Source organism: Pocillopora verrucosa, chromosome 8 (genome assembly GCF_036669915.1).
Source record: "Pocillopora verrucosa isolate sample1 chromosome 8, ASM3666991v2, whole genome shotgun sequence".
NCBI lineage: Eukaryota > Metazoa > Cnidaria > Anthozoa > Scleractinia > Pocilloporidae > Pocillopora > Pocillopora verrucosa.
The window spans coordinates 3,976,418-3,996,860 of record NC_089319.1 but is presented as its reverse complement, the minus strand read 5'-3'; the positions used below and the strand labels follow the sequence as shown (position 1 = coordinate 3,996,860).

The following is a 20,443-nucleotide window of genomic DNA, read 5'->3' as shown; positions in this document are numbered from 1 at the left end:
TTGTTTGCACGTTCGATTTTCTATTTGTTGCTTCTGGGCGTTGTTTCCCTTTCGCTTTTCTTTTAGAGAACAACCTCCGAAAACTTTGTACACCCCCTAGATATTTTCAAAAATTAATTTTCTCCATAAAAACACTGGAAATAGGAAAATGCCTTCAACTACGACAGAATACCTTGGTTTTAAATACCAGACCTATTGTTCTCCTCAAATTTCGCTGAATTTTTAACCTCAAGGGCTTGAGCCCGCGTCATTGACCACTTAGCTGTGACGCTGCATTTCCTTATTCAGCTTTGTGGGGGGGGGGGGGGGGAGAGAAAGAAGACATGGGAGGTCAGAGTCTCTTGCCTCCCATACTTTTGTGCCCCTTTGCCTCCCGACTCCCACCCTTCATTGTGTTGCTCCCGTCTTCAAGTTAATCGAGAGGATCAGAAACCCGGGTTAACTTTCAAAAAAATTGCGTTGAAAAGAGAACCACTCCGCACTCTCCGGCGCGCTCACTGAAGCGGCATTCCTTTGAAACAAGTTTGCACCATGAGGGAAAATCTTCAGTAATTTGGAATGTGCAGTCGTACGGAGCAAGCTCCCAAGAAGGTCTTCCATGCACGGATATTTCGTTTCCACACTAAAAAAATACTAAAGCCGATTAAAATAGACTTTGACGACATTTGACCTGAATGACCCTGAATCGCTTTCTTTGCCGGAGATTTTCGACAGTTACAGCTTACCAGACACTGACACTGAAGTATAAGCGTAGATGTGTCATGAGTCATGCTATCTCATGACCTATGACGTAATCAAATTGAATGGATTTCCAAATTCACCGAAAGATTTCCAAAATTTTCTTTTAAGCATTGGTGGATGTGAAATGGAAATTTCGAAACTTTGCTATAAGTGTTTTTGACTGAACAGTACTCAGTAATAAACAACACATTATTGCTTTCTTTATTTCTGCTCCCGCTTCCCGCCCTCTCCCGCCCCCTGTTCTCCCGGGCTCCCACCCCCCTGTCCCCTCCACTTGTCAAGACGCCATGAAAAAGGAGGCCGTGCCTACAAATGTAACCTATGATCTGCTCAGCGGTTCAAAAGAGATTCGCCTAAAAGCGAGATATCGGCCCGCCTTGAGACCGTTTCAATGTTCGCACAGGTGTATTTATGCCCTTCTTTTCATAGCAAGTGAAAGATCAATCTCTCTTCCCAGCATTAAAATCTTACATAAGTTTGCACATCCTCTCATAGTCTAACTATCTGAAGATCCAAGGTCGCCTTTCAAATATCGGATATGCTCAACGTCGAACATAGTTCCCTGAAAGAACCATTTCGTCGATCGTTATTCTCTCCTCGGCGTTTTCTTTCATCGTGTTCAGAAACCTTTTATTTATGAACTTGCACTAAAGTCGACTTCTGATTTAAAAATTTTTGTTTACAGGGGGGTTTCGGCTACGCCTCTGCCGCTGTTTTGTTCTCACAGATTTTGACGACATCTGTGATCTAATACTGAAAAGAGGAATATATTTTTTATTAAAAAAATGGCCCTAGATCAATGAGCGCGCGAGAATTTACACAGTTGTTGTAGAACACGCTATTGAATAGAATATTACACGATCATCATCCATTCATTGTAAATTAATCTACGCCTCGAACAACTCTTAGCATCTTTCGTGCTCTCCAAACTTCCCACGTGCTTCATATCTCGATGAACGCACAGCTGACGTATGAACCAATTGTTTTATAACATTTTCAACCCGCTGGAAAATCTTTTCTCGAGGGATGTGTTTGCTGACGTCATGAGCGTGCACAATAGGAATATGAAGCACGCTCGCACACTTGAATTTGATTGGACAAATTTACTAGCTATGTTATAAAATGAGTTATACGGAAGGAACTACACAATGACATCACTCATAATGTTTCAGAGCTGATGTTATTTCACTCCTCTTGACAGCCTGAAACCTTTCAATAGGTGAATTTAGGGAATTCAGGTTCATGAACATTCCCCGCTACGACAATCCTTTCCAACTTCCACGATGGTGAACCGGTTGCTATTTGAGAACTGTAGTGAAATACACAGATCGTAAATGTATCAACCTTCTAACACGCCATTTCTGGAATTTAATGAATTTTCGGTGAGTCCCAAAAAATTATTGGAAAAACAATTCGTATGGCCTTTCGTAAGGACGGCTCAACTAACCTCCTATTCCTATTCCTGGCTTTACAAGGAGGGGAACTGGTGTAAATTAACCTCACAGAGGTTTAGCAAATAAGTGATGGTCGAGCTGCAGCGCAATTTTCAATTGAGAGTCGAAAGACATCAGAGATTACTTTTGGCTTTGCTTTACTTCGCTCTGTGATTGGTCAAGCTCACTCGCGCCATTCTCTCAACCAATCAGATGCAAAACTAACACCAATCTCAACTTGGTGACGCGTTTTCCCGCTCTTCGGGCAGTTTGCTTGTTTTTGCCTCGAGCACTCATTGGCTCCTCTTTGCGATAGTTTCTTTGATTCTGATTGATAGTTCTTCTTGCTTTGGTTTTTGATATACGACACTCAATTGAAAAGCCCTCAAATCAAGTCGGGGATTACTATCCAAACATAAAAACAAATTTCGAGGAATACTCGACAAAGAATGCATGGTTTAGTCAGGAAAATTAATATTCAGATCTTGACTAGAGAGAAAGGATCGATGCGTTCGGAATAATTGTTGCCTAGCTGGAGCCCAGTGTCCTCTGATCATGAAATCATCCACTAAGACTGTCTAATGCTATCTTCTCTCCAAAGGATCCAGTTTAGGTGACGGTCGTCGCGGACCCAAATGTCTTGAAGGTGAATTTGGCTTTGGTCCATTATGCTGTGGAATAATAAAAACTCTAAACATCGGTGTGGATTTACAGTTGGTCCTAAAGGTCTGGATTTCATAACGTAAGGTTTTCTACTAAAATGTTTAAGACTTAATAGTAAATAGAGAGGTAACGTTCTCATCACAGGATCTCGGCCCTGGCTTTTCTCAACTCTTTTCATACACCCCTGTACGTTTTGTTTTACCCAAACAGCCATACTAACTAGACAAAAAAATGCATGAGGTAATCGCCTCTTGGTTTACAACAAGAAATTTATGTATCGATCAGCTGAACGAGCCGATCTTCAAGGAAACAAATTTCCTGTGTATCGCCACTTAGTTCAGACAGAACAAGGGACAGGATAGAAAGTGGGCTCTCATGTCATGGGATCAAGAGGATGAAATGTGTGAGATACTAGCACTATCACGGTCACTCACTACAAAACTGAGGCAGCGTTCAGACACAAGTTTTTCTCTTATAACTGCAACCACTTAGTTTGAAGTCTTACAAAAGTTACCTATAGAAAAAGAAGAAAGAAACTAATACAAACCCAGTCCAGAATATCTACAGAAGTGGACGAATTTTTGTATCCCGTCCTCTGAGCGACCTGACTTTCGTTTAATTTAATCTGCGAAAATAAACAATGAAGCTACTCAAACAACACATCATCACTGACTTCTCCTTTCCATTTTGGAAGGTACATCAGCAAAACTGATACTATCCATAGTCATTTTTAAACAATATACGCCTCGGAAACAAAATAGATAGGTAACTGAAAATGTTGATAGATATAGAGAACTAGGACTTGGTAGACCAAAAGAATTCTTAGACCGAAAAAAAATTGTGCCAACACTGTTACTCCTAAAAAGGAAGAATAGTCACCTGTAGGTCGGCTTTATCCTTCGCCCATTTTCTGACGTTATCTGCCAACTACAGAGAGCGCAAGGAACCGAGAAAGCTATATTAGAGCTAAGTTTATTACACCTCTGCGCTGTTTTTTCAGTTTTTTTAACCAGACATTAATTTCCTGTGTGAGTGTCTGTCTGTCTGCCTGCCTACCTGCCTGCCTGTCTGTCAGTCTGTCAGTCTTTCTTTCTTTCTGTCTGTCAGCCTGGCATCCAACGTTACTGACCGTCTCACAGACAATTTAGTGTCGACAATTGAGTTGAAAACGTAAATTAGCCACCGTAAAGAGTAAAAAGGTTGACGTTTCGAACTCAGTTGTTAACACTAAATTTCCTGCTATATTCTCCCACCGACGCAGCACCACAGTTTCTTTAGAAACTTACCCCCTTTATTCATTTGTCTAGCAGACAGTTTTCTTGTCTTCATTCCCACCCAAATGATTGATTCGAGACTTGACAGAGGATAGCAAAGGATAAAATGGGCAATTCAATAATAAAACTTTGACTACCTTATGACATGTCAGATAAAGCAAACCTCCACACTTCCAAAAAGTGAAACAATGCAGCTGAGTGCTTCACCTGTTTTTCAAGAGCAACAATCCGTCCCTCCGCTTTCTCAAGTTTTTCAAAAAGTTCCAGTCGTTCCATGTCTGACATTGGTCCATTCTGCAAACAGACAATTCAATTAGACTTGTGTGCAATGCAAGTCTCGTCATGTTTTAAAAACATTTGAACTCTGTCAACGGCGCAAATAAAACCTTTGGAATGAAAAAATAAGTGGATCTCATCCTACACCTCTTTACTAAAAAGTGTTTATACTAATGTAATCATTACTGTCCTATGAACAAAATAGGAAGTCCATGGACTGATCGAGATTTCCACTCTCAAAAATCGTCATCCATCTGCCTTTTTTACCCCCACGTATATGGCTAAGAAGATTTCTCGATCTTCAAGGCAAAATTACAACGTATTAACCTTGGACTTACTTAAAAGTCATCTTTAGCCAAGGGCTCACTGTAAATTTTCAATTGAAACTTTACGCCGCTTGCAAAGAACTTGTTTTTCTCCACTAATTAATGGGCAGCCGAAACATTTGGAAACCACATCCATAACGTGGCTCTCTCAGTGAAAGCTTTGTATTAAATGAACACTTCCCTGCTAAAGAAACCAGTTAACTAGTCATAAAATGCCTTTGATTCAAGAGTGGCACACTTACACTTACACCAACCACTCGCTGTTCTCCTGGTGATCTGAAACAAAATCAGACAAGCAGTCAGTCACCACTACGTATCCTCCTCAACTGGTAGTTTCATGAAAGGTTCAGTTCCCATGGTAAATTCGTGACAGTCTCCCAGGCATTTATTCCCTTTCTAATCACTTTGACTCTTAAAAACTAACGATCCCAACGGATGAAAGAGCCGTTTTCGTCGGCGAATCCAGAGGATTAGAAGTAGGGTCAAAAACGTTATCTCTAGCTGAAGCCGCAATCCGACTGGCAATCTCACGCTGAAAAGTTCTCAAAAGTGGATAGAGGCCGATTATCACCGAACGATGTAAGATGGCTGAAAGTACATGTGTACTGAAAAATTAAGTTACATACCTTGGTTTCTTCAGCTTAGCTTCGGCTGCCTTCAACTGCTCCTGATTACGAGAGAAAAACAAATTATCTAGTAGCTTTCCTTCCACCGAAAAATTCAGTGGACACAAACCATGTTTATTTGATCAGTAGGATATATATATATATATATATATATATATATATATATATATCCTACAATATATATTACAATATATATATATTGACAGGAAATAGAGTGAGTTTGACGATGGGTTTAGTGGGATTTAGGAAACTGATCCATTTTGATGTGCTCCTGGGAAATGCAAAATGTACAATCCTCGTTTTGAACATGAGATGGAACAAAATGCGCAATTTACATTCCCTTAATTTAATTGACCAAGAGCCAGAGGTGTCAACCGATTGATTTCTTTAGTGACTGTGTGCTCTTCATACCTTGCTGAGAACGCTTCTGGCTATGGGGTCCACTGACCGCCTCCCTGAGGAAGGGGGGCGATTATTACGCACAGGGCGTTTAAAAGATAGAGGATTGGGAAGGAGCACTGATATCTTAAAGTAGTTTTCAGAAGAATGAGCGTTATTCAAACTAAACAGGGCATTTTCGATATATTACAACACATTCAGAGGTTTTTTGGCGCTATCCAGGCCTTGTTTTATCCCACTGCTTCAAATGTGTGCGTGTTTTCAAGGTAAAAGTATCCCCTCCGCGTGTTTAGCATCTCCAAAACAGGTCAAACTAAAAAACACTATAATAAAACTTATGAGTACCTTGTACTGCAAAACCTCTGCCTGTAGTCTGATATTCTCTTCACTGAGTTTTCTGTAAGTCTCGCCAGTTTCTATAGAGACTAGTTGGAGATTATAGTTGGTAAATATATGCAGAAAGATGGTAAATTTTGAGCTTGATCGTCGAATAAAGACGAGTTATGATTTGCCTTATAAGTAACATCATGTTGGGTATAAGGGTGTGGTAGGTGTGGATGAGATACCAAGCGCATGTGATCTTCTGCTCCAACGGCTATCAATTTAGTTTCGCTTTATGCTACCAACCGAAGACAATCATTCTGTGTGCATAGTTGAAACCGAGACTCCTTTCGTTGCAACGGAATAGTTTCTCTGAAAACTAATAACTTTGCCTCTTTGGACTCGCCCTTGTAACACAAGTATTTTTTTAAATAATCATTCTCGTACAAGTTTCTTTATTATAAACTGATAACAAATGTAATTCAACTTGATATACAGGTACAGATTTCAAAGGTAACTCACCTCCATTGTATGGTCCCTTTCCCCTTTGGGCCAAAAGCTGCTCGAGTTGTACAATAACCTACAAGGGATACGTATTTAAACATTAACTGTCGCCTTTTGTCTGGAAGGTTCACAACTCAGTCTCACAAACTCGCTCGATGGTTTTTCACCTTTTCTTGTTTCTTGCAGGTATCTTGAATCGTCTGTGCCTTTTGTACCTTTCCCTGCCAGCGAAGAAAATCGAGATCAGTTTTTCCACCCAAACATAGAGTTTGTACATGTGTGAGCAAAAGACGGTGACACAAGTAGAATTAAATACCAGAATAATGAGTGGAGCAGTGGAGTGGTTGTGGGAGTTTAAAAAAAATTGGACCCTACAATTGCACCGACAGAACTTTTCGAACACGGTAATAGGAGAAATTCCACCACACTACAAAGTTTACAAGCAACATTCTAGCACTTTTTCTTTAATATGTCTTTTCCATCCCTTTTTCAGGTCGTGGAAACTTTATCATCAAGAAAAGTACGGCAAGTTATCACGATGGCAATTCTAGACTATGAATGAACACAGCATTCTATTTAGGGTTGACACCATTAGGTTACGGTACGTTGAATTAAGTTATGTTCACAGATTACCGGCACTAATTTTTCAAATGCGACAAGAACTAACAAAATTATACATCTATTTGTTATAGCACATCCCGCTCACCTGTAACTTTTGTAGAAGTGCCTGTTGCCCTTCGTGAGCTTCTTGTAGTTTCAAAAAATCCTTCTCCATCTCATTTTTCTGTAAATATATAACTTCGTCAGTATATCTCATACAAATTCTGGGTGAGATTAATCTTTCAAATGTAGATTTTTGTGTATAGAAGTATTAGACATGTCATTGCTAATAATTTCAAAACGTTAATGAACAAGCTAACGATAAGGAAAGAGATAGCAGCTGGAAGGCCTGAGAATCACTTATCGGATCTTATGAGTAAATCAGGGACAATATAAAGCCACCTTGATAAGATCATTCTGAAGGTGTTGAAGTCTTGATTTCATTTCTTGTTTCTTTGCGGATTCATCTGCTAACTTCTTTTTCAGGAGCACTGCAAGTGCGAAAATTCGAAAAGTAGAAAGTTATGTTGTGGTGTCGGTCATCGGCAGAATGAAACCAGTAAAAACACGAAGACCCAGTCAAGCATTTCATAGTATTTGCTAGAGAACACCAACACGACTGCTCTATGCAAACAAAAAATGACAGCATTAGTCTGTGATAAAAAACAGGGTTTAACATGTGAACAAGAACAAGTGCAAGGACACGGGCTACAAGGCAAGAAGAGGAATGTATTTCGCTCAACATGGCTTGAAGTAAAACACAAAGTTTCAAGATCGTTATTTTAGTATTAGCTGCTTTTCATTCATTAGTCTTTCGCCCAATTGTAAGAAAACTTTTACAGTAACTGTTTTAGGCAACGACGACGTTGTGCTTCATAGCGGCCGAGAACAAGGGTACAGTAACTCTTACCAAACTTCTGTACCAGCTCAGAATGTGTCACATTATCTAAGTCTTTGGAGCTGACCATTAACCTGGATATCTCGTCATGTTGGCCCAACTCTCTCCTCAGCCTACTGTTGGCTTCCTGAAATAATCAATTACAACTGAAAATAAACTTAACCTGATCTTCCCTTGATAATTTAAAAAGTTTATCACAACCTAGAAGCACACAAGCCTTCTAGAATAAAAAAAGTGGTTGAAATGAAAACAACGTTTTCGCTGAGCTGGACTTGTGCAAACAACGAGTTGAAATTACCAACTCATCTTACTATACTATACTATACTATACTATACTTACTAAAACAAGACGGTTCCTAATACAACTAATCACCTCTAAACGTTTGCAATCCTCTCGCACATGCAGGAGATCAGCTGCCATCTTTCTCATTGCCGTCCTGTAGCGATCCACCTCCTGCATATCCCACAAAAAGCAACATGTCTTAATGCTAATGATATTGTCTCAACGTATTTTACAAAAACAAATCTTTATTCTTTTCTTAAATTGACCTTTACAGAACATTCCATGCTATCCTTAAAACTGATGGAACTTCAGCACAGATTTTTTACTGACACGAAGAACGACTGAAAGGAGAATTCAAATACTTCTGACGTGCTTCCATATCAACGTGAAAACTGAAAAGCCACGGCTATAGCATTTCAAACTAAACAGTAAAGACCAAGCTCTTTAACAAGCACCAAGGAAAAGAACTCTATACTTCCGCCTACCCTCGTCGTCTGAAAAACACGTGTGCTTTAGTTCCTTAATAATACTGTATATCGAGATACTAGAAATTTAAAGTTTTTTCTGATGGCAACAACCATTCATGTTGTTGATTCTGAAAATGTGGCACTACTTATGGGAAATATTTTCACATTTTTTCTCAAAAACCATCGGCTTATTTATGCACGTTCACTATCGATATGACCAATAACGAAAAATGAATCTTAACCTACTTTTTGGATACTGAAATTACCCCTATACCTTCATTTGGTAATCCATGACAGCAAGACTGTTGGCATCAAGCTCGCCTCTGACCTTAAAATGAAGGAACGTTTAACATACAACCAGAAAAGGAAAAGAAAAAGACTTCCACATCAAATTTTCATAACTTCATTCTGTTCAAGATAAATCTATCATTGCATTAAGATGTTCATCTTGCTATAGCCGAGATGAGGCCAATTCTACCGTTACAGATAATCTTCAGTCGTGTGGGGTAATTTGTTACACTGCTACATCAAGGAAATTTTACCTTTCAAGACACAAAATAAAGTATGCAGTGTTGCATCAGAGCTACAATAGTAATTTAACTACATTTCTTTGCGTTACTTTGCTTTTTTGTTTAAATATTCGGGATCATATGCAAAATAATATACTTAAGGAAAGCAGATTTGAAGCTTCAATCTGTTTGTAAAAAGTGCTCACCTCCGGAGGAATCTGGCTTGACCCATAAGCATCAACGGTTCTAATAAAGAGAGTACCAAATGGAAACCTCGTAAAAGAGGCTTGCGAGTTAAAAGAATCTCGTTTGGCTTGGCCTCAATGAGACCATAAAGATCCCCCCTCCTCACTGAGTCCATGAAAGTAAGAAAGGAAGGGGTATGGGGGTGGTTGGTTTGCCATACATCTGATGTACATGAGTAAATATATTTTTATGTTGCTGCAAAAAAATTTTTTTTTTCAGTTTTTGATTTTACAGAACAATTCATACCACTTCGTGACTGCATGGAAATTGTACCGGGATTGTACAAAGATGAATTGAAGATCAGGAACGAGAGTCAATTTCAAACGACGACAACATCCGTACTTGACATCCTTTTAAGCACACCATAAATACCCGATATAACAGGGGGAGCTAGTGAATTCGTTGTCCCCTGTTATCATTTTTTTCAAATTCTTCTTTAAATCACGAGGGGTCTTTTGGATAGATTTTAAAGAAGTAACGCGATGCCTTCACCATGATATGTCAGCCCTTTCTTGTGCATCGTCTATATCTGCCCCAGCAGTGAAATACTTCACTAAAGCCTCACCCTTCTTGAGGTGATAATTTCCCCAGTGGCACATATTCTTTGACTGGTTCATTTCTTGGCGCAGTGTATAAAGAATGAAATTGTGGCAACATTTTTTTGACTGCATTCATTGGAGGAAGCCCATAAGGTGCCTGGAAAGAAAAAACAGAAACAAGTTAGTGAATCTAACCCTGGTTCCTCAACGTATGTTTCCTCTGTGTAGTATCTTTACTGAAGAGTCATGTTTATCTAGCCTTGGCAACTGGAAACCAGCTAACTTTGAAGCCGGTTCGGGCATCAAGGCGTGTAATCCCTCTAACTTACTGGCAAGGCATCTCATCGGTTGAGGGGAGGAGAGGCCATTAGTTTCACTTCTTTTATGGCTTCGGAAATTTCTGTCCGCGTCATACTTATGAAAAAAATTAAGCTAAATTCCTCTTTACCAATCAAATTCACGATTATAAATTAACCACCTGTCCTGCTTTTCCGAAATTCTCTGCCTGTACAGGCTCATCATGAGGTGCTGCTTGAGGTCCTTCCCTGAAAACTGGTAATGAAGACAAGTGGGCGGCAGACAAGAGCTGGTCAGGTTTCTGTAAGACAAAAGCATGTGTGAGTGACAAAACGATCCCATCTGTAACCACGAGAAACCAATTTCAATGTAAATTGTACTAGTGTGATACGTAACCAACTCACAACAAAAACAAACCATAAGAAACACCTTAAAGGAAAGTTACAGTCTACATACGGGCCAATTTTCTCAAATTGCCAGGTTTCTGGTTTCTTAAGTATGACGCGAAAGGAAATTTTGCTACCTTCCCACCCCCTCCCCCCTTGTAAGGTATCAGACCTCTTAAAACAGAATTCATAGCACTGATAAACGGAAGATTCATCTATCTTCTAATCAAAAACTATTAATTGATCAATCTTCCTCAGTCAGTAAAACTGACATAAAGTATATATATGTGTGAACTCTTTACCAGCTGCATACAGCGATATTTCTACATACCTCATCTGTGACAAGTCTGAGTACCATTCCAACGGTGGGGCCTAAGCCAACAGCAGTTCTCAGATTGGAACCCTAGAAACATACATTAAAAACATAAATTAAAACAACAACAAGCAAGTTTTCCTCAGTGCCTGGTAACAAAAATTTTGACTCTGGAGGAACTTAAGGTCCACAGAACTCCCTTTAATTTATAGGAAAACAGAGTAAAGCAATAAGAAAATAATTAAAAAACCAGATTACTTTTGCTAACAGTGGTTGTCCTAATTCATACTATTAAACTTTTTGTTCATGTCATGTAGGTTTAACTGTATTGATCCATGTTTTTCAGTTTTGAATCTTGCCTTAAAAAATTCAATCTAAAACTTTCTTATATTACAGACAGAACCAATTGAGGAAAGATGTTTGACACTTGTCACAAGAGGTGGAACAGGGAAACATTTTTGAATCCACAACCATTCAAACCTCAATCTCCTAATTTTGTGGTCATTTTGTAGTCAGTTTTGTGAAAGTGACCATGATAAAATCAGAAGGTGAGAGATTCAAATCCTTGCAACACTTCAGATTTATTTTTATTTTTCATGACCCCTTTGTTACCATTATAGTAAGGTTACATATATGTGACATAGTTAACCAAAGAACCCTAGAAATTCACCTCAACTGGCAGATTATCTACCCTTAGCCCCATTTTTGCACTGTCCCACTGCAAGCTGGAAAGCAGCAACTGATCCATTGTTTGGTAGGAGTAACCAACAGGGCTGGTTAGCTGCCAACAGTCTCTGGTCATTGCTGTTCAATATAATCAACAGTACCAGTTTTAGCCATGTGCAAGTTTGTTTACAAATTCAAGTAGCCTACCACACCAGAACCAAATGTCATAACATAAAGAGCTATGTGTATTGCTATCTTATCTCAACCTACTCCTACCCCAAATATTAGGTGATCAATATAAACAGGTGAAAATGATTTACATAATAGCCTTTTCAATTGGTCAAAATAGAAAAAGTCAAGTCTTAAGGATCAGCAGCCTATTAATTGCACATCTAAACTTGGTTTCCATGACATCTTAGAGTATTGTTTCTCCCCTAGATTGGAAGCTAGTCCCAGTCTTTCAAAAAATTTCCCTGACAATTCACCAGTACCCACCTATACTTCTAATAGAGAGCCCTGACCAAGAACACATCACAATAATCCTCATCAGGTCTCAAAATCACATGTCATAACAAGAGAACAGTGTAGTAACCACTAGGTTGTGTTGTCTACAAACAAGTACAAGCAGTATCTAATTGTAACACAAGTGCATCACTATTATCTTACCTAGTGAAGCTGGGTAATATTCTAAAACTAAAGCTGATTCAGTAGTGAATAAACTTGATTTATCCCCTAGAAAAAACATAGTCTGGTTCCACTGAGGCTGTTCCTGGGGCCCAGCAGTGGTTGTCAGTTGTGGAGCTCCATACTCATTTGCCGTTCCTGCTATGGCAAACGATGTTGGGTGTGGAGATGGGAAGTGAATGGTGGTGACTGTTATCCCAGCTGGTCTGGGCTGGGCTGATAACATGGTTTCCCTTGGATGAACACAACATTTATCAGGAATGAATGAGAAGTAAAGTAATGAGCAAGATAATAAAAGTAAAAGGAGTGCTCTATTTCTGTGGTAATTCATAGTTTACATATCGCTTATCCTTTAAAAATATACTTGTCACAAATATTTACAACAAATTATTTGAATAATTACTTCTTCTTTAACCCTTTACCCCCTAAGAGTGACTAGCATCTAATTTCTCCTCACTATATCACCCCTGAATTAAACATGAAAGTTATGAGAATAGAAGAGATGATCACTAACTAAAGCAGCTCTTGATTGTTAAATAAATTCTCCTTGTCAGCCTCCTTGGACTTGTATGGAGGACAGTATAGAGAATATGTATACTGATATTAGGATGTAAAGGGTTAAGGTCGTTTAACCATACTATGGCATCATGTTCAGTTGTTATTTCCTGTCATCATCATCATCACACATATTGGTATTCTGTGTTTATTCTATTCAAATTCAGCTATCATTTATGTTTGGTGCCCGTAACTTCATTACACTCTATTCATTGCTGATTTCTTATTATTTTGTCCACTTGATTACTTCTTGAAAATTATTAGGACAGTTATTGCATGGTTATTATTTTAGCTAAAGGTACAGGTACACACACACTTACTTGTATTGTCTCCAGTCATTCACAATTCTTCCTGTTGCAATTAGTGGACCCATTTGACTTAAAATGGGTGAGTCCACACCCCTCAGTAATACCTAGGATAAAGCAAAAGTGGACACTGCAGGAGATTTCCTTTTAATAAAGTCAACATTGTAGCAGATGACCAGCCTAGCTCTCCAAAATCAAATGTCACTCTCTTATGTTTGCTTTACCTCTATGCCATAAATTTTTGCATCTACAGAAGGAAGAGGTAACTTGTCCAGTTTCTTCATCAGTGTGATGTACAGTCTTGTATCACCACTAAGTTCTGAATTGGGCTGTTGAAAAAAGCAAAACAAAACAAAAAACCAGGCACAAGAGTCAAATGAACGTCTACAGATTAATAATCTGCACAAGGATCCAGGTGGCCCAATTATCGCCGAAATTTATCCTGGATTCCATGACTCAAAGTGACTAAGGACACTTAACATCAGTAAAAAATGGCCACCAAAACACCACTCAATTTTTAAACAAGTAGCTCTAGCCAGCACTCTTTCACCCAAGCTTTTGAGCAGAGTAAAAGAACAGAGCTGAGAAAACAGCCACAGGAAGCCTAACTGCATGCTTCACTCTTCCAAAAATCTGTGAATAAATAGTATGCCCTTTTCACACACACCAGTGTACAATACCTGAACCAATTCCAAATGATATTGATGGAAAGGCTTCAAATGACTGAGTGGCATTGTAAACTCTGTCAGTAACTCTTTGCTGGGATGGTCTGCCACCAGCAAGATAACAGCTGTGCAAGAAAAGAAATAGGTATTCATGTAAATATATACCAGTTTGCTAACAGCTTGTTTGAAATTTTTGTAAGACAAACCTTCATTATTAGCTTCATCCTCATTAACTTCAATCAGCAGCAGTTCCTCCCAAGATGGAGAGTGTGTTGGTTGAATGACAGCATGGGTCACTGACTGTCCCATTTGCATCTGGGCCACTGCTCTTCTGGACTTCCTGTAACAATGTAACAAAATGTTCCAATAGCCCTTTATCAATGTTAGTAACAAGAATAAATTGTCATGACTGAATAACACTGTTTGATCATAATTGAGGGGAGAGTGAAGTGTTTCCACATCACTTGGTGGAGATGAAAGTCAAATTTGTGGATGTACATGTATACAAAAAACCTTAGCATAGTTAATTAAGTACTTACATAAATTGTTTCTACCTTCTTTGGCAATGACTTCATATCCATTGTTACTTTTAAAGCACTAACACTGGCATAATAAAATAATCATAAGCTGTTACATGATATAAGGATGTCAGACAAACTATTGTTCTTTTACCAGTCACTCAGTAGTTTCTACAACTCACCCCACAATGTATGGCTGTGGAACCCTTCCATCAGATTTCATTGGCAGTCCTAAAGCACCATGAATAAGAACTGCTACTTCACATTTTCCTTCTCTTGCTGTGTTGCTTCCACATAGATGATGCACAGGTATACTGTTAACATGTGAACCAAGGGCAGACTCCTGGATCTGATTGGATGAAATGTATGATAAACCCTCAGAAAAAAATACAGGTCAGGAGTCAGGGAGACCAACTAAATTGAAGAGTGACTGTGTCAGGTGAGGGGGGGAGGGGTGGAGATAGGACATGAGGTTGAGTTGGTTGAGAGGGTGATGGGAAGGGAGTGGCTGAGGCTGAAGAGCAAGAAGCAGGGGGGAGGGTTGTGTGACATGTAAGAGGATGGGGAGTAGGCAGCACATGAGGAAAGGGCATGAGAATGATAAAGGTTATAGGTTAGAGGTGAGGGAAAGGGGATGCGAAACAGGGGGAAGAGGTAAAGAATGAGAAGTAAGGAAGTGATAAGAGGATGCATGAAGTGAGAGGTAGGAGTAAGAGGTATGGATGGGGGTACCTGCCTTCAAAATATCTTATGGTTGACATCAACAGAACAAGAATAAACAGGTAACTGACAGTGACCCCCACATCTTACCTTAGACTTTCAATAAAACCTCATGTAAGTCAGTGCACAAGAAAAATTGTTTAACCCATTAATTCCTGCAAGTGATTAACTTGTAACTTCTCCCTATAATATATGTACATTATCCAGCCACCAGGTAGTGAGAATACTCGAACTTATCAGAAAGAAGTTGTTATCTTGATCTAACACCAAATTCTCATAACTTATTTACAAGGAATTGTGTGTCAGTTAGAGGGGAGAATTAACAATCAGATCATGGGAGTTAAAAAGCATTAAATAAAGCATAAATTGGAGAAAAGTTACTCACTTTTTTAAACCCTGCTGGAGTATCTGGTGCAGTTGAAGGACCTGGTTTAGGTTCTCTGGAAATTTGAATTGGTTGTGGCTTCTTAGAAGGTTCTAACAGGAAAAAAAAAAACATTCACAATCAGGAGTAATTTCTAACAATGGAAAAACAATCTGTCACAGCATCATAAGCCTCTTTTCAGCTTCCCACTTGCTCAGCGCTGCTTTTTGTTCCTAAGCTTCATTCTGTTGATACCAAATGGAGTTCCTTTTGCAATTATTACAATTACTTTTAATGGCACAGTGTTGATCATAGTCATTTGAAAAAATTCACAAACCAAGTGATCTAAGCTTCATGAGTGGTGCATCATCCTTACAAGTAAACATTATCACTTTAGGATATATACTGAAACCTGACTGTCTTTCTGTGCAGGATGGAAATCCTTCTCTGTTGCCTCTTTCCTTCACATTTGCGACTCTTGCCTCATCACTTTTTTCAACAAAACGCAACCTGTCATCTGGAGTTCTCCATCTACAGCTATCATATTGTAGTTCCTGTTCAGTTAAATACTCTCTCTTCTCTGTGGCAAGTTCTAATGGACTTTTGTCCACATGGTCCACCGTTGGCTGCATTGCTTTAAACAAACTCCCCTCAACTTCTGGTGGCGTCAGTTTCTCTTCCAAAAATCTTTCTACTTTATCATTGGTCACCTCATTTACATGAAGCTTTCTGTCTAACTCTATGCCACTTGTTATCTGACTATCTGAGCTATCAATTGAGTTTCCTGTTTGTTGGTTGGACATCTTATCAGGAGCACACCTGAAGTGACTCTCCTTTTCCCCTAGAACACAAGTTCTGGCTTTTAAAAAAGGTTAATTTTCTGTTCAACACAACTGTAACTGATATGCCACATATTATTTATAATAAATAATACTGCTGCGCGATGACCCTCAGAAATCATCGGTAAATGACACTAACTGCTCCCTAAAAGCACCAAACAGTATACCATGGTAGTTATAAACCTTACAGAAAATTGAGTAAGCCATTGTTTCAACTCACAGAAAGAGATCACTTCTTCATTTTCAACATCTGTGGCTAAAGTTCTGCTGTCTTTGTTCTCTACCTCTCTGCTGTCAGGTAAAAAGTTAGCTAAACTTCCTGCGTCTTCCTGTTTTTGAACTATGAAGGACTCAGTACCTAAAACCATTTAAATTCTTTTGAAATAAAACCTGGCAGCTTTAGTCAATAAACTAACTAGAAATATATATGTATACCTAAACAAAGTCATAACAGAGATCTTTGCTGGCTGTAACCTGAGCAAGAATGATTTTCATTACCAGTTAGACTCATATACACTTCGGCTGGCCTTTTCAAAAGTTTCAAAACAACCCAGAAAAGTTCTCAACTGAGCAATAAATGATTACCAGTGAAAACCAATAACTGTAAAAAACTTTTGGCAGAATTTTGTTTTATTAGTAGTAACCACTAAAAATCATTTATCATAATCTCATTCTATTCATTCTAGACATAGTCACCACAGGACACCTATTACTCAGTCACAAAAAACCCAAACTTGCAAATATAGTTAAGCTTCATAAGCTGAACTCAAGTGGGCAACACATTGACCTTCCTTTTCCAAGTACTAAAAAAATTCTCCAAGTACAGCCTGATAGTAAAGATTTCAAACTAACTTAAACAGAAGTACAACTCAAATTTTGCTAACAGTACCTAGTAGCGGAATCAATTGAACAGAAAAATTGAGAGATTATTCGCAGTAGATGTAGATATTCTGTATAAGGTGAACCAAATATCTAAAGGCCAATTTTTTAACTACGTAAATTATGCTTAAAAACCATCCACTATCTGTATTCCAATGGGCATGCAGTCTCATTATAATACTCACATTGTAAAACCTGTAACTGAATATCTACAACATCTCTGTCTTCTCCCAATGTTTCCTTGCTGGCATGCTCTTTCTCCAAAGTTTTTCCAGTCTTATGTACTTTAAACTCACTACCTGGGAACAAGTTGGCTAAACTTCCTGCTGTTATTTGCTGTTTAAGTAAGCTGTTTCTACCTGACAAGGCCATGTTACTCAATTTTTCCAACTGAAATTTGTTGGCTAAGAAACAAACAACAAACAATCCACTTTAAAATATCCTTTGCTCTCATATCTTTGCAAAGCTATGCAGGTTTGTGTTGGAATACTACTCAGCTTTGAGTTACAATTTTATTTAAACATGTCAAGCACCAATCACATTTTCCTTCCACAAAATCTAAATGGTAAAACTTTCTGCAAAGCCACAGAATAACTACAGCAGGATTTTGCACCAACACCTGATTACCTCAATCTCATTTAGAGCAACCCAGACCAACTGACCTACCAATAAATCAGAACTACATTAAAAAGCATTTAAAATGCAGCTTACTTGGTTGCTCTTCCTCTTCAAATACAAGTCGCATAGCTGCCCTGATTGAACCACAACTAATCCAAAGTCCTTCATCTTCTTGGACTTGATTCAGTGTAATGTTGGTCTCGAACTGGTATAGTTCATTAGAATCTTTAGTTGATGGTGTTGACCGCCGCACGCCTGAGAACAATGCACCCCTTCTAGGGAAGACACTAAACACGGCCTCCCCACACTTGTCACCTTCATGCATGGGATTCTCTGGAAGACGATATGCTTCTATCACAAGTTGAATATCCCCATCCACACTCTCTGATATTGAATGTTCAAAAGAAATTGAACTTATTAAGCAATATAACCAATATTTAGATTTGTTTACAACTCAATGCCACCTTGAACAAAACAAGTTTTACATGACAAAGTATAAGGCTGTACACATCACACAAATGACAGGAAGCCTCCACTGCCACATCCCTCAAGAATTTCCTTGTAAGCAATTCATATTCAGATAAATCCAAATCCTGCATACCAAGCATGGCGCGTTGCAAAGCAACACACACTTTAGAAGAGGTCTGAATGGTGTGTTCCCCCAAATATTAGAAATTCTCAGAGACATGATTTCTAGCTTTCTGAGACATATTTTAGTGACTTTTCCTTGTTAGACATTGACATTAGAATCAGTCAAATCATAGCTATTTACTGTCTGTGATCACAATTCACTAGGACAGCATAAAATGTTTTGACAGCTGGTAGGTTTCATCCCTCATCTGTTGGCTTCTAACAACAACTATGGATGACAAATATAGATAAAGAGCAATAAACATACCAGGAGGCATCCAAAAGGTGATGACTGAATCTGTGAAGGTCACCAAAGTCTCAGGATCCCCATCTTCTAAACATGCATCTGTAGTAAACTGATAATCCTCCAATGCTACATCAGAACTGCCCACATATAGCTTCAATTTAGACTGTTTAACCTTGCTTCCAACTATTCTTAAAATCAAAAAGTATCTTCCTGAAGTTACAAATTGGGCATTGAAGATTTCAATGGTGAAGCGAAGGGGCTTATCATCATCTCCCATCCTTAATGAACTCGGTATAACCTGCAAAATAATATTTCAAAAAGAGGAATTATTCTAAATAACATTCACTTTGATAATGTCTGTAGGAGTAATGATAATAATAATTACTTTACTTAGACTGAAAAGACCGATCAGTGGATCCCTGAGGAAAAACTGGTATAAACAGGTGTTCAGTAAGATAATTACAATTATATAGAGCAAATATTTGCGGTCATTGCAGACGCCTTCCGAACGTAATGCATTTTTTTGAAATTCTTCAAGAGAATATTCGGTAAAATTACCGCACAGCCCCCTACTTCATAATGCATTCAGCTCTTGAATAAAGAAAACAATGACAAAAGCAATACATTGCCATTAGGAAAACAGATTTGTTTTACAATAGTATGGGGCTGTGCGGAAACTTTACCGAATATTCTAAAGGAACCTGGTTATGTTGTGTTGCACAGGTCTCTCCGATTCATTTTGATTAAAGACGAATGAACTTATGAGTTAGACTCGACTTCCGTCGATAATCAAGGGATAAAAGGGATTTGTGAAAAATTTCTGAGTGATTTTCCAAAGCACATAAATTACTCGCCCCATCAGCTGTAAAGTTGACCATCTTTTATTGACTTGCCTTTTACGATGACGACGTTAAATGAATGTGTACAGAGGTCATGCAAATTGCAGTGATAATTCCAATGACAATCTGCACGAAAATGTTTCAAGATGCAATCTCGGCCTATCCTGAACATCATCATATGGAACGAAAACGTAAACAGCTCACAAAAGGCGAATCGTGAGTTGAAGACAAGTATAGATCACAAGAATTAATTTGTTTACCTTTCTCGAAAATATATTCCCTAGCCTGCTCTCTTGCTTAAGAATTCTCCGAGCTGATAAACTTTACCTTCTTTGCCTTGCAAATAAGAGCTTACGTAACATCTTGATAGAGCAGAATGGTTTTCTCCATGGCCTCTTAATGTAAATGTTATGAAAATCACTAGGTGGACACAAATTCTCACTTCGCGACGCTTTTGATTGAAATCACAGTTGCCATAGATTCTCCGCCATGTTTGATTTTGACACAAGTGTGGGTAGACTGGACACTAATCATTCCTTAGGAGTACATCGCCCCTTAAATTACCTAATCCCTAATCCTACTGTCATCTGATGGTTCGTTCTTGCAAATTAAAACTCTTAAAGAGTTAAAGTTGTAATACGCTGGTAAACTAGGCGGAAATTCATCAGAGAGTAAACTTCCCATCCGATGACAATTTGAAAGAATAGAGTATCACCCCACGCTTTTTTGTGCACGCGGCTCTGCGATTACAGACGACATGGATACAACAGACAATAAAGTACCTTGGAAACTGAAAGACTTGTTTAATAATAG

General features: G+C 38.6%; 2 protein-coding genes across 4 annotated transcripts; both read right to left on the bottom strand.

The window, feature by feature from the left end:
• Positions 1 to 1,544: 1,544 nt before the first annotated feature.
• LOC131791072 (coiled-coil domain-containing protein 33) lies at positions 1,545 to 20,126 on the bottom strand. Of its 3 annotated transcripts, none has more exons than XM_066171409.1 (29): positions 19,891 to 20,126; positions 18,813 to 19,089; positions 18,008 to 18,298; positions 15,600 to 15,691; positions 14,677 to 14,843; positions 14,183 to 14,316; positions 13,992 to 14,101; positions 13,536 to 13,640; positions 13,327 to 13,418; positions 12,434 to 12,684; positions 11,772 to 11,905; positions 11,120 to 11,191; positions 10,584 to 10,703; positions 10,132 to 10,262; positions 9,527 to 9,566; positions 9,086 to 9,139; positions 8,435 to 8,515; positions 8,074 to 8,188; positions 7,566 to 7,654; positions 7,270 to 7,347; positions 6,731 to 6,784; positions 6,582 to 6,639; positions 6,084 to 6,163; positions 5,340 to 5,380; positions 4,956 to 4,989; positions 4,319 to 4,405; positions 3,717 to 3,764; positions 3,385 to 3,462; positions 1,545 to 2,845 (listed from the first exon to the last, which is right to left on the bottom strand). In XM_066171409.1, exons 2-29 carry the CDS (start codon positions 19,066 to 19,068, stop codon positions 2,759 to 2,761), a joined length of 2,979 nt encoding a protein of 992 aa, XP_066027506.1. In that variant the 5' UTR covers positions 19,069 to 19,089; positions 19,891 to 20,126; the 3' UTR covers positions 1,545 to 2,758. The 3 variants fall into 3 exon arrangements, with proteins under 3 accessions (XP_066027506.1, XP_066027508.1, XP_066027509.1); XM_066171411.1 differs by having other exon boundaries at positions 19,958 to 20,126; XM_066171412.1 differs by lacking the exon at positions 3,717 to 3,764.
• LOC136283116 (uncharacterized) lies at positions 15,770 to 17,993 on the bottom strand. Its single transcript, XM_066171413.1, has 3 exons — positions 17,482 to 17,993; positions 16,638 to 16,775; positions 15,770 to 16,419 (listed from the first exon to the last, which is right to left on the bottom strand). Exons 1-3 carry the CDS (start codon positions 17,666 to 17,668, stop codon positions 15,908 to 15,910), a joined length of 837 nt encoding a protein of 278 aa, XP_066027510.1. The 5' UTR covers positions 17,669 to 17,993; the 3' UTR covers positions 15,770 to 15,907.
• Positions 20,127 to 20,443: the final 317 nt, after the last annotated feature.

Coding starts and splice junctions, on each gene's coding strand:
- LOC136283116 (XM_066171413.1), bottom strand. CDS start 17,668: ATGGCCTTGTCAGGTAGAAACAGCTTACTTAAACAGCAAATAACAGCA. Junction 16,776..17,481: donor TCAGTTACAGGTTTTACAAT/GTGAGTATTATA, acceptor AAATGGTTTTAG/GTACTGAGTCCTTCATAGTT. Junction 16,420..16,637: donor TGAAGAAGTGATCTCTTTCT/GTGAGTTGAAAC, acceptor CTTGTGTTCTAG/GGGAAAAGGAGAGTCACTTC.
- LOC131791072 (XM_066171409.1), bottom strand. CDS start 19,068: ATGGGAGATGATGATAAGCCCCTTCGCTTCACCATTGAAATCTTCAAT. Junction 5,381..6,083: donor CAGAGGTTTTGCAGTACAAG/GTACTCATAAGT, acceptor TCTCGTAATCAG/GAGCAGTTGAAGGCAGCCGA. Junction 3,463..3,716: donor AGGATAAAGCCGACCTACAG/GTGACTATTCTT, acceptor TTATTTTCGCAG/ATTAAATTAAACGAAAGTCA.